The following is a 14581-nucleotide window of genomic DNA, read 5'->3' on the forward strand; positions in this document are numbered from 1 at the left end:
CCGGACCAATTTGCTGGTCAAAGACCAGACCACTTTTTGCGATTCGGCACTGCGTCGCTTTAACTGACAATTGCGCGGTCGTGCGACGTGGCTCCCAAACAAAATTGACGTCCTTTTTTTCCCACAAATAGAGCTTTCTTTTGGTGGTATTTGATCACCCCTGCGTTTTTTATTTTTTGCGCTATAAACAAAAATAGAGCGACAATTTTGAAAAAAACGCATTATTTTTTACTTTTTGTTATAATAAATATCCCCCAAAAAATATATAAAAAACATTTTTTTCCCTCAGTTTAGGCCGATACGTATTCTTCTATATATTTTTGGTAAAAAAAATCGCAATAAGCGATTATTGATTGGTTTGCGCAAAAGTTATAGCGTTTACAAAATAGGGATAGTTTTATAGCATTTTTATTAATAATTTTTTATTCTTTTTTTTTTTACTAGTAATGGCGGCGATCAGCGATTTTTATTGTGACTGCGACATTGTGGGGGACCCATCGGACATTTTTGACACATTTTTGGGACCATTGTCATTTATACAGTAATCACTGCTATATATGTGTAAATGACACTGGCAGTGAAAGGGTTAACCAGTGGGTGGCAGTGTAGGGGTTAAGTGTTCCTAGGGGTGTGTTACTAACTGTGGGGGGGTTGGGCTTTCATTTAGTGTACACTGATCTCTGCTCCAATCACATGGAGCAGAGATCAGCGTCACTAGTTGCTAGGCAGAATAGACAAATGTTGTTTACACAGCATTTGCTCTATACGGCCGCTCCGTGAGACGATCGCGGGGATGCCCGCGGCGATCGAGTCCGCGGGTCCCGCGACCGGACTCACGGGGGTCCCGACCAGCGCGGGAGCGCGCCGCCGGCGGCGCGCTCCCGATGGCAGGGCGGCATCGAATATTGGACGTACCTGTACGCCAATATGCCTGCCCGTGCCATTCTGTCGACGTACATCGTCGTGCGCTGGTCGGGAAGTGGTTAAAAAGGCGTGACATCACACCACGTGGTGTGACATCACGCATAGGGACGGGAAGGACGCTGACTGTGGATGTACTTTCTGCTGATTACTAGAAAAATACTTTTTTCTATCTATTAATGTGTGAGTACCCTGTGTATGAAATTTTTAATAAATGCTATTTGTGAAATACTACACTATGGTATTCCCTCTCTATTAATCTATTGGGTCCTCTGGAGCAATAAGAATAAAATTCAAAGGAGAAGGTGACCGAATTTACCAGGAGAGAAGACATATAAAGAAATCTATATACCTTTATGCAAATTCCTCCTTGCTATAGGTAAGGGGCCACTGCCCACTAAAGTGTGATCACAGCGGGATTAAGCACTGGGAGATCCACACCTCAGTTGAATTTGCACAAGTTTGCACAAAGCACTTGCACTTAAAGGAGACCGTTGTTTATTTATGGACTTGAATATTTATATCTTTTTATTTTCTCTTTTTTGATGGATTTCAATATGAATATTTAATCTATAGAGGCTGGATTCATTCTAATATAACGTATGTTACAGCCGGCTCTGCCGTGCGTTTACTACTATATATTGTTTGTTTAATTCTAAAGTTTATTTCCATGTGATCAGGAGAGGGTATCCTCTTTTTGGTCTAGGTATATTCTTTCTTATTTCCTTGTATATCATTTGTTTATTATTAGGGTGGTTCACTTATATCACCTCTGGAGAGTGTTTACTTATCTGCACATTTATAAGACGCACTTGGCACTTTATGATCAATTCACTGTTTTTTGGCTTTGCACTCAATTGAAGCAGTTGTGTTTCGGTGGAGGTTTGAGTCAATTGACTCTGTAGTGCATTTACTTTTTTACTGTTTTATTTTCATTTTTCTGCATTTTCTCTGCACTTTATCAAAAAAGTAATTTTTTAAGAGACTGTTTGTTTTTAGTTACCTACCTTTGTTCACTTGATTTTCATTTATTTGGATTCTATCACCTCTGTGGTGTGTTTATTTTATTTAATGTAGCACTTTGCACTTTTCGATATTATTTAGTAGACATTTATATATATATATATATATATATATATATATATATATATATATATATATATATATTTACATATTACACTATTGATTTGTGTAACTAGGCATTATATTTATCACCCTCGGAGGGTTATTTAATATAGGGGCAGCGCAATACCAACATATCTTTAGTAAACAGACATTCCTGATCAATAAGGGTTAATTCTATGCTAGCTATAATACATATTCCCTTGTCCTCCTGGGGAATTTCATGGGATACATTTTCAAAGTATCCATAAAATTGTAGCATACCATACATGCCTCTAATTGGGTGCATCCCTGCTCCAGTGCAGCTTATGTTCTGTTGTCCTTACTGCAGTGACAGACAATGTCCACATGAAGGCAATAATGTGACACTCAGTAGTAACACCTCTTGGTCTATCATCATTCCAAAAAAGTCAAACCCATGCATTTACTAGTCTGAGAAAGAGAGTAAGTGGAGGCCTACACAGATATCTCAGCAACAAACCTGCCATAAAGTTTGCAAAGTACACTTGGAGGATATTTTACATTACCATTTAGTTTTTTTCCATGTGACTTCCTTATTTAAAAAAAATTAAGTATAATAAAACCCTTCACCATCTAAAGTAAACAGTTTAATAGTTTCAAGTGTAGGCAGATCCTGTGTTTACTTCTTTTGGCATACAGTGCCTTGAAAAAGTATTAATACTCTGACATTTTCCACATATTGTCATGTTACAACCAATAACATAAATGTATTTTATTGAGCTTTTATGTGATAGACCAACACAAATTGGCACATAATTGTGAAGTGGAAGGAAAATGATAAGTGGTTTTCAAATATGATTACAAATAAATATCTAAAAAGTGTAGCGTGTATTTGTATTCAGCCCCCTTTACTCTGATACCCCTAATTAAAATCTAGTGGAACCCATTGCCTTCAGAAGTCACCTAATAATTAGTAAAAAAAGACCACCTGTGTGTAATTTAATCTCAGTATAAATACAGCTGTTCTGTGAAGCCCTCAGAGGTTTGTTAAAGAACCTTAGTAAACAAAAAGCATCATGAAGGCCAAGGAACACACCAGAGAGGTCAGGGATAAAGTTGTGGAGAAGTTTAAAGCAGGGTTAGGTTAGAAAAAAAAAATCCCAAGTTTTGAACATCTCGCGGAGCACTGTTCAATCTATCATCTGAAAATGGAAAGAGCATTTCCATCCCCACAGTGAAACATGATGGTGGCAGCATCATGTTGTGGGGATACTTTTCTTCAGCAAGGACAGGGAAGCTGGTCAGAGTTGATGGGAAGATGGATGGAGCCAAGCTCAGGGCAATCTTAGAAGAAAACCTGTTAGAATCTGCAAAAGACTTGAGACTGGGGTGCAGGTTCACCTTCCAGCAGGACAACGACCCTAAGCATACAGCCAGAGATACAATGGTTTAGATCAAAGCACATTTATGTGCTAAAATGTCCCAGTCAAAGTCCAGACCTAAATCCAATTGAGAATCTGTGGCAAGACTTGAAAATTTCTGTTCACAGAAGCTCTCCATTCAATCTGACAGAGCTTGAGCTATTTTGCAAAGAAGAGTGGGCATAAATTTCACTCTCTAGATGTGCGAAGCTGGAAGAGACATAACTAAAAAGATTTGCGGCTGTAATTGCATTGAAAGGTGGTTCTACAAAGTATTGACTTGGAGGGGCTGAATACCATTGCACGCCACACTTTTCAGAAATGTATTTGTAAAAAGTTTTGAAAACCATTTATCGTTTTCCTTCCACTTCACAATAGAGCTGCACGATTCTGGCCATAATGAGAAGCACGATTTTTTTTGCTTAGAATAAAAAGATCACGATTCTCTCACGAATCTCGTGGGGTAAAATCTTTCACATTATCCAAAAAAAATTTGGGCTAACTTTTTTGTTTTTTTAAATTCAAGTACCGTATTGGCGTATAATATGCGCCAGCGTATAACACGCACTCCAAGTTTAGGAGGGAAGTTTAAGGGAAAAAAAACTAACATTTAAATGCCCATTAATGCAGCCTAATCAGTGTCCATTGCAGCCATGTCAGTGCAGCCTTGCCCCCAGTGTCCATTGCAGCCTTGGATGAATTTAAAATTGACACCGCCGAGACTTGCCGGAGCAGAGCGAATGCCGCAGAGATCATAGGGACTGGGCGGTGCCAAGTGTACTCGGCTCTTCTCGGCTCCTCTCACAGTCACACCCAGTCCCACCCTATGATGGACATAACACAGATCCAATGGCAGGACTCGGTGTGACTGTGAGCGGAGCTGGCTATGTGTATCTCAGCGGTGATCGCTCCTTTTCACTCACAATCAGTGGGGATCGGCGTATAACACGCACCCACGATTTTCCCCTGTTTAATGGGGAAAAGTGCGTGTTATACGTCGATAAATATGGTAATTTTTGCCCCAAAAAATTGCATTTGAAAGACCACTGCGCAAATACAGTGTGACATAGAATATTGCAACAACCACCATTTTATTCTCTAGGGTCTCTACTAAAAAAAAAAAAATATATATATATATATATATATATATATATATATATATATATATATATATATATATATATATATATATATATATATATATATATATATATATATATATATATATATATATATAATATGTGTGTTTGGGGGTCTAAGTAATGTCTAGCAATTTCTAGCAAAAAAAAAAAAAAGATTTTTACTCGAAAACAACAACTGTCAGAAAAAGATTTAGTGTTAAGTGGTTAAACTTTTGGCCGAGAGCAGAGAAAAAATTCTCTGCATACCGAAGATCAGGAAACCTTTGTCAAGATCGCAACGGGGAAAAAAATCGAGAGAACGATTCTTGACGATTAATTGTGCAGCTCTATGTGCCACTTTGTGTTGGTCTATCACATAAAAACCAAATAAAATGCATTTACTTTTTTGGTTGTAATATGATAAAATGTTGAAAAAGGGGTATGAATACTTTTTCAAGGCACTGTATGTGATGATGCACAAGTGCAGGTCTGGGAGTGAAGGTATTCTCGCGCCTACCTATGTGTCCTAAAAACTAGTGTGGTTGCAGCAAAACACCGGCAGGGGTGTGAACCCTCCCCAAAATAAGTGATGGTGATTAAGAAATGGTGTTGCGCTCCAGCTAAATAAATCTAATTAAACTAAAATCAACTAGCATGTACCTAGGTAACAACTAAAAGTAAATGCAGAATAAATGTGAGACTATGTGTTTGAATAAACTCAGACAATGTGCATAAATTCTAAAGTGCAACACACCAAATCAAATTGTGCACTTAGCATAAAAACTAGGTATGACGGGTCTTCTATATATAATACAAAATGACAGTGAAGCAGTGTTCAGTGCACGCAAATTCATAAGTAATAAAGTGTAAGAAACCAAAAAACAATGTAAATAATCTACATTGATAAGAAGAGAAAAAAAAAAAAATAATTATATATATATATAATTAAATGCTGGGTGTCGTTATACGAGTGCAATAAAAAATCAATAAATGCACATAATGTTAATGGTCCATGCACAGTGAAACATGTGTTTGAACAGAGGCTCCAAAACAGAAATAAAGTGAACTATAATAATGCAAAAAACATGTCCGTTCAGTGGTCAAAAAAAAAACACAGTATCCTGCGTGCCCAAAAAAGGAAAAGCGGGAGGTGAATTCCACCAGTGTTCCTGTGCGTATTGTATCCTCACAATAGGTGCAGTAATTACCTTACCTTACTGCTGTAAGGTAAACGGCACTTCCAAAGTGGCACTTGTTGTCCAATGTTGTAAGTTTCAATAGGTGATGTAGTCCTAGGCACTCATTCACCGTAGGCACGTTGTAACATGCAGAGAAAGCAAGGGGAACACTCCAATGGTGAAGTACGTATTCACAGTTTATTGGATATAAAACGAAGGTATAGGTACTCACATTTAAAACAGATAAAAATAAGCACAACTAAACGAACGCGCGCCACGTTCGTGCTTCCGGACGTCACTTCCGGTGTTCTCACTGGCCAATTGTGTTCCTACGCGTATCGTCATGTGACTTTATCAGGGAATGATGATGAAGTCACATGACGATACGCGTAGGAACACAATTGGCCAGTGAGGACACCGGAAGTGACGTCCGGAAGCACGAACGTGGCGCGCGTTCGTTTAGTTGTGCTTATTTTTATCTGTTTTAAATGTGAGTACCTATACCTTCGTTTTATATCCAATAAACTGTGAATACGTACTTCACCATTGGAGTGTTCCCCTTGCTTTCTCTGCATGTTACAACGTGCCTACGGTGAACGAGTGCCTAGGACTACATCACCTATTGAACTTACAACATTGGACAACAAGTGCCACTTTGGAAGTGCCGTTTACCTTACAGCAGTAAGGTAAGGTAATTACTGCACCTATTGTGAGGATACAATACGCACAGGAACACTGGTGGAATTCACCTCCCGCTTTTCCTTTTTTGGGCACGCAGGATACTGTGTTTTTTTTGACCACTGAACGGACATGTTTTTTGCATTATTATAGTTCACTTTATTTCTGTTTTGGAGCCTCTGTTCAAACACATGTTTCACTGTGCATGGACCATTAACATTATGTGCATTTATTGATTTTTTATTGCACTCGTATAACGACACCCAGCATTTAATTATATATATATATATAATTTTTATTTATTTTTTTCTCTTCTTATCAATGTAGATTATTTACATTGTTTTTTGGTTTCTTACACTTTATTACTTATGAATTTGCGTGCACTGAACACTGCTTCACTGTCATTTTGTATTATATATAGAAGACCCGTCATACCTAGTTTTTATGCTAAGTGCACAATTTGATTTGGTGTGTTGCACTTTAGAATTTATGCACATTGTCTGAGCTTATTCAAACACATAGTCTCACATTTATTCTGCATTTACTTTTGGTTGTTACCTAGGTACATGCTAGTTGATTTTAGCTTAATTAGATTTATTTAGCTGGAGCGCAACACCATTTCTTAATCACCACAAGTGCAGGTCTGTCAAATGAATCATTGTGGCAAATGTTTGTATTATATGGATGAAAACTGAGAGTATGGACAATAATGCACATTTTAATAGTCATCACTGCCTTTTGCAAGCTTTTTACCTTAGAGGAACACTTGAAATAAATTTGAGGTCTCAGGGAACCCAACCCGTTTATTAGGGGTCAGTGGGAAGAATGCCCTCCTTACAGTAGTGGTAAAATTGCCCCTCTAACAGACAGTGGATGCTCATTGCACAGGCATATTTTGCTGTTGTCACCATCAAGAAGCTCACCCTGAGCAATGATTAATTATTGGTGTAAGTGCATGTAGAAAAGAAGTGCAAAGAGACTGGAAGAGATCATCAGCAATCTAATGCAGAGAAAGATAAAAGAAAAGGAACAGTATTTCCTGAAATTATTTTTTTAATAGATTATGATATAAAGTGTTTTGAAAAATTAAATGTCATCCAGTTTACATCTACTTCAGCTATGATGTGTAGATTTCTGTTACTGTGTACACAGACCTGTGCTGTCAAATCTGAGAGCGCAGTCAATGCAAAAACAATTTGTGTTTTTGATTTTGTATTCAGTTTGAAAAATTAATTTCAAATTTTTAGGTCATTCAGCAAGCATTGAACCGTCCTCAGAGCTCTGCAGCCCAGTATCTTCAACAGATGTATGCAGCCCAACAGCAGCATCTAATGCTGCAAACAGCAGCCCTGCAGCAACAACACCTGAGCAGCGCCCAGCTTCAGAGTCTGGCCTCTGTCCAGCAGGTATTCTCTTAAATACAGTTTAATAATATTCTTATCTACATTGTCAAATGTAACCATGATGAAATTTCAAAGCAAATATGAAGTAATATATTGTGAAAAAGATTGCATTATTGTGTGTGTAATACTCATCCTTTTGTGTAATCCCATGCCTTGAAAGTTCCATTTTACTGCTATAAATGAAAATGAATATAAAAAAATTGTGGCATGACTGCATAATTTGTATGTCTTTTTTGTCTTATTTTGGGCAGAGTGATATAAGTTAAAGGACACTTTACTGTGAAATCACATGTTCACAGGTACTCCCTGGGGTGGTCATTTACTGTGGGGTCCCCTCCTCCTCCTCCCTGGCCTTCAGTGTCTTCTCCCTCTCCCCCTTCTGTCTCCAGTACCTGGGTGGGTGGCCTGGGTCTCTCCGTTTGGACATGCCTGGGCAGTAGGGTGATCCTTGGTTTCCTTCCTGGGATCTAGGAGGCTGCATTTCAGGCCCCAATGGGCACTAGATTCGGCTGACGCCATTTTGCCGGTGGTCATATGCTAAAGGCAAGACAGGTGGCCATTTTACAGGTGACCCTTCCTTTATGCTGCATGGGAGCTGGCTGAGGCTGCAACTGGAGGCCATTTTTGTAGAGACATATGGTGGTGTTCATTTTAATTCCCTCCAGCATCTGGCTGGTGTGAGGGCAGTCCCAGGGATTCCTTGGTGCACTGTGCTGTGAAAGACTCAGCGGGCATCTAGCTCCTCTGAGTAGTCAAGTGTTTAGTCCTTCCTTGGGTACTTCCCACTCTGCTGAGTCGGCCTGGGGTGCCTGTTCTTGTCCTCCCTCATTGAGGTCCCATTCTGTGGCAGTACCATGGGGTTTTACATTGCCCTTATGGAGTCTCAGGATCACACCCCATCTTAGGATTCCCTTCTGATAGCGGTCGGTCCCTCAGTTCCCTTAGATGCATTGTTGGTAGGCCTGGAGTCTCCCAGTGAAGGTGATGTTCAGGCATAAGGTGAGTGAGAAGTGCCCCTCTCCCGCCATCACCCTCATCCTCAGACATCTCTGAGCCCGAGTCGGGCTCTGCTGCAGTGTTTCCTTTCTTTCTGCATCTCCTGAGTCATCGGATGAGGAGGATAGGTCCTCTGCCTCCTGTAGTTGCACTGGAGAAGGCATCATTTGCTGCGCTGATTGCCTCCGTGCAAGAGATGCTTAAAATTGAGGGCTCTGTTGGAGTGGGTGACGAGGTGCCTCTCCCCTTTGGTATGCACAAGGCCGCTAAGTTTTCTAAGGATTTTCCTTACCCCACATATTTTGTAAGGAAGGGGAATGGAAACGTCTGAAGTATCCATTATTGCTTTCCAATCTCTTCAATGGTGCCCCATTGAAGAAGGTCTTCTGAAGAGGTGGACCTCCACTCCTGTGGTGGATCCTCCCATTTCTAGACTCAATAAAGCCACTGTGACCCGGGTTGGAGGAATTCCCTTTCTTTAAGAATGCTGCAGACTGCAAAGAGGAGTTGGTGGCACGTTATATGCTCACCATTGCTGGGTCGGTGTTGCGACCAGTTTTGCCATGGCCTGGTGTCCGAGACATTGACTGAATGGGCCAAGGTCCTGTGTCGGGCATTGACATCTAGTCAGGTACCCCAAGTGTATATGGAGCTGGTGGACCAGTTGGTTCAGGGGTTGAAATACATTTATGATGCGTCCCTCGATGCAGCTCTGCTTCTTTTTAAACTCTCTGTTTTGGCTCAAGTATTAGTCTGGTGACCAGATTTCAAAGAAGGCCCTGGTGACCCTGCCTTTCCAGGGCAACCATCTGTTTAGGACTACTTTGGATGACATTATTAAGAACCTTAATAAAACCTTAAAAACATCTTCCTGGGGAACACTTAACCCCATGATCGCCCCCTGGTGTTAACCCCTTCCCCGCCAATGTCATTTATACAGTAATTAGTAGCTATTTTTACTACTGGTCGCTGTATAAATGTCATTTGTCTCCCAAAAAGGTGTCAAAAATTGCTGATCACCCCCATTACTAGTAAAAAAAAAAAATTTATAGCAAAAATGCCATAACTATATCCCCTATTTTGTAGACATGATAACTTTTCTGCAAACCAATCAAGATTTATTTTTATTTTTTTACCACAAATATGTAGAAGAATACATATTGGCCTAAACTGATGAAGATTTATTTTTTTTGTTGGGGGGGGATAAATTTATTATAGCAAAAATTAAAAAATATAGTTTATTTTTTATTTTTTCAAAATGATTGTTTTTTTTTTTTTTTGTTTGTTTGTAGTGAAAAAAAAAAAAAAAAACAACCGCAGAGGTGATCAAATATCACCAAAAAAAAGCTCTATTTGTGGGAAAAAAAGGACATAAATTTTGTTTGTGTATAACGTTGCATGAGCATGTAATTGTCAGTTAAAGGGACGCAGTGCCTGGAAAGGCCCTGGTGACCCTGCCTTTCCAGGGCAACCATCTGTTTGGGACTACTTTGGATGACATTATTAAGAACCTTAATAAAACCTTAAAAACATCTTCCTAGGGAACACTTAATCCCATGATCGCCCCCTGGTGTTAACCCCTTCCCCGCCAGTGTCATTTATATAGTAATCAGTGGCTATTTTTACTACTGGTCGCTGTATAAATGTAATTTGTCTCCCAAAAAGGTGTCAAAAATCGCTGATCACCCCCATTACTAGTAAAAAAAAACTTTTGTTTGTAGTGAAAAAAAAAAAAAAAAAAAAACAACCGCAGAGGTGATCAAATATCACCAAAAGAAAGCTCTATTTGTGGGAAAAAAAGGACATAAATTTTGTTTGTGTATAACGTCGCATGAGCATGTAATTGTCAGTTAAAGGGAAGCAGTGCCGTATCGTAAAAATGGCCTGGTCGTTAAGGGGGTAAATCCTTCCAGGGCTGAAATGGTTAAGCAATGGTACAGGAAAAAGTCTGCATCTTTCAAGAAGGCCGTGATATTTATGCAGGACAATGCTCCATCGCATACATCAAAGTACGTTGCTCGCCGGTAAAAGCCTTAAAGATGAAAGAATAATGACATGGCCCCCTTCCTTACCTGACCTAAACCCTATTGAGAACTTGTGGGCCCTTCTTAAAAAGGAGATTTACAGTGAAAGAAAACAGTACACCTCTCTGAACAGGGGGAGGCTGTGGTTGCTGCTGCACAAAAAGTTGATCGTCAACAGATCAAGAAACTGACAGACTCCATGAATGTTATGACTGTTATGGAAAAGAAGGTTGGCTGTATTGGCCACTGATTATTACTATTATTATTTTTTGAGTTGTTTGTTTATTATTCTCATTTTAACAGATGAAAATAAACAAGTGAGATGGCAAAATGTGTTTTTCATTTAGTTGCATAATAATTTGTCACACTAAGGCTCCATGCACACTGGGCTTAAAAAAACGTCTGTTCTCTTGGGAGTAAAAAACGCTTGTATAGAGCATTTTTTGTACAAAGTTTAGACCCGCTCCAATCAGAAATGTGAACCAGAAGGGTTTTGTTTCTGCCTCTAAACGTTGAGCTCAAAATATGCCTCTTAATGTCTTAATGTGTCTGGACACATAGGATAACACTGAGCTGCTTCTACAGGCAGAACACAAAACAACGTTTTTTCAGCCAGTGTGCATGGACCCTAATAGTTGCCCAAGAATTGCTCACACATAGATATTCTCCTAAGAAAGCCAAAACCTCCCTTTTACTTTGTTAAATATTCAGGTTTGAGGTTTATTAACATTTTGGATTGACCGAGAGCACTGTAGTTGTTCAATAATGAAATGAATCCTCAAAAATATAACTTGTCTAATTGTGCATATAGTGTATTTGTATAGTGCCATCTACCATTTATGCAGCGCTTTACATATTGCATGATCAGATCATGCTCACAAAAAGTGTTCCTACTGGGTTCCCAACATTAATAACCAGGATTAGTGGGTTTAGCAATACTTGGACAGGTTGCAGTGCTGCAGCTCAAGGGGTGCTCTGTAAAGGACAGTTCTAGGGCTACATTTTCCCATAAAATTATTATAACAGGCTACTTTCACACTGGAGCTGGGGGGCATTAACGGTAAAGCGTCGCTAATTTTAGCGGCGCTTTACCGCTGTTTTGGTGGCACTTTTTGGCCGCTAGCGCTTTTAAACTCCGCTAGCAGCCGAATAAAGTGTTAAACGCGATCGCAAAGTGCTGCTTTCCGAAGCGCTTTGCAGGTGCTTCGGCAGCAGTGCCCATTGATTCCAATGGCAGGGGCGGTGCAGGAGCAAGTGTCCACTGCCCGAAAAATGATGCTTGCAGGACTTTTTCTAACATCCTGCAAGCGCACCGCCCCAGTGTGAAAGCACTCAGGCTCTCACACTGGAACTGCAGTGGAGGCGTTTTTCGGCGCTTTACAGATGCTATTTTTAGCCCAAAAGCAGCTAAAAACATTCCCCAGTTAAAGCGACGCAGTGCCAAATCGCAAAAAGTGCTCTGTTCTTTTGCCAGTCAAATGGTCCGGGGGCTGAAGTGGTTAAAAACCGAGCTCCATAAAAATGAAATAATTAACCCTTGCAGTGGGTCCCCCCTACACTGTAAGGGTTAATCGCTTAGTCTACAGTAAATAGAAAATACTTACCCCACTCCTAACTCAAACAGGCTTCTAAGTCCAGCACTGAGACCACAGCTGTCCTGTAAACTGTGACCAACCCTGGTCACACTCCAGCCTCTTACAATATGACCCATATGCCAGAGCTTTGGGTGTAAGAGGAGAACACTAGAGTGGGGTGTAAGGTAATTAAAGCTGCTTTTACCTTAACCCCTAGACATGACAAGCATTTAACCCTTGCATTGTGTGGGGGGGGGGGGGGGGAGAAGGACTTTAATGGCATCCCAGTCTTAGTCCTGAGGTCAGGCCAGTGAAGTTCCCTCATCCACACTATATTGCCAAAAGTATTGCGCCCCCCCCCTCCACATCATTTGGTAGAGGGGGGATTATGGTGTGGGGTTGTTTTTCAGGGTTTGGATTGGCCCCTTTTGAACAATTTCATGCTCCCAACTTTGTGGGAACAGTTTGGGGATGGCTCTTCCTGTTTAAACATGACTGCACACCAGTGTACAAAGAAATGTCCATAAAGACTTGGATGAGCAAGCTTGGGGTGGAGGAACTTGACTGGCCTGACTTCAACCCGATAGAACATCTTTGGGATGAATTCGAGCAGAGACCTTTAAGCCAGGCCTTCTCATCCAACATCTGTGCCTGACCTCACAAATGCACTTCTCAAAGAATGGTCAAACATTCCCATAGACACAGTCCTAAACCTTGTGAACAGCCTTCCCAGAAGAGTTGAAGCTGTTATAGCTGCAAATGTCGGCCAACTCAATATTGAACCTTACAGACTAAGACTGGGGTGCCATTAAAGTTGATGTGCGTATAAAGTCAGGCATCCCAATACTTTTGGCAATATATTGTATATTATATATAATTGTATTATGTACTTCCTGTGTGGCTTATATACAGTTAAAAATATGGAAGGGCAAGCATGCAAAATTGTCATGTAATAAATTACTTTAAATTTATAATAATGCAAAATATGCACTTGCTGAAAAACATTATACTAACCCTTTAAAATGATGTTTTTGCTGGCCTTCTGTTTTGCTTAGTGACTATAATATTACTGTATGATATGTGATTCCTCATGTTTTTAATAATGTTTTTCTTTTTGTTGTCCTTGTTCCCAGGCAGGTGTGTCTGGCGACAGACAGTCTGTTTCCCCCACTACAGTTAACCAGCAATCAAGTGTCCCACAGCCCTCTGTAAGTGCCAGAACATCTATTGTTCCCAGTGCTACTACTGACCTTTAGAATTTATTGTTATCCAACCTTTTTATAATTGAACTATTTTTTTTTTTTCATAATCTACTAAAACTGTTGTTCTGTAACCATACTATCAGCTATTAGCCCTTGTACACACGATCGGAGAATCCGTCGGATTGTGTCCTATCGGACCGTGTTGTCGGATAATCCGACTGTGTGTGGTATGCATCGGACTGATTCTGTCGGAATATCCATCAGACCCAATTTTCCAACTTGTTGGAAATATTTTACGACCAACTGGTCCGATCGGACATACTCCGATCATGTGTAGAGAATTTTAATCGGACCAAGTGCCACGCATTCTCAGATCAAATTCCTACATCAAAGCTATTGGTTACTAGCCTGAATGTAGTCCCATCGTAACGAAATTACGTCATCACGTTCTGAAAGATCGGATTTTTCGACAACTTAGGCCGCGTACACACGAGAGGATTGTCCGTCCAACTTAGTCCGCTGAAACGTGTTTCAGCGGACAGTCTGCTCGTGTGTGGGCTTCAGCGGACAGTCTGGCGGACTAAGTCTTTCGGAATTTCCGTAATACAGTCCGTCCAACTTTGGTTTCAGCGGACAGTCCGCTCGTGAGTAGGCTAGTTGGACGGACTAAGTATGGCGCATGCTCAGAAAGGATTTACACGGCCGAAGGTTGCATTGCAGTGTATTGGACGTCGTATTTCTAGTCCCGTCGTACGTGCTGTACACGTCATCGCGCAAGCTTTCAGCGGACTGTCTGTTCATCGTGTGTGGTCAAGTCTGTTCATTCAAAAGTAGGACGGACTGTCTGTCGGATTGTCTGACGGACTTAGTTGGACGGACAATCCTCTCGTGTGTACGTGGCCTTAGTCCGACCGTGTGTATGCAACAGTTTCGGACAAGATCCGACGGACAAAATCCGACGGATTTGGTTGTCGAAATCT

At 40.4% G+C, this 14581-nt stretch overlaps 1 protein-coding gene across 1 annotated transcript in view; it reads left to right on the forward strand.

The window, feature by feature from the left end:
• Positions 1-14581, forward strand: part of PHC3 (polyhomeotic homolog 3) — a 134660-nt gene that overhangs the window by 28858 nt on the left and 91221 nt on the right. The window contains exons 4-5 of the mRNA XM_077488006.1: positions 7650-7808; positions 13533-13607. Coding sequence (XP_077344132.1) covers positions 7650-7808; positions 13533-13607 — 234 coding nt within the window. The remainder of the gene's footprint in view (positions 1-7649; positions 7809-13532; positions 13608-14581) is intronic.

Source organism: Lithobates pipiens, unplaced genomic scaffold, assembly GCF_037356315.1.
Source record: "Lithobates pipiens isolate NorthernLeopardFrog02 unplaced genomic scaffold, aLitPip1_a1.2 Scaffold_18, whole genome shotgun sequence".
Classification (NCBI taxonomy): Eukaryota; Metazoa; Chordata; class Amphibia; order Anura; family Ranidae; genus Lithobates; species Lithobates pipiens.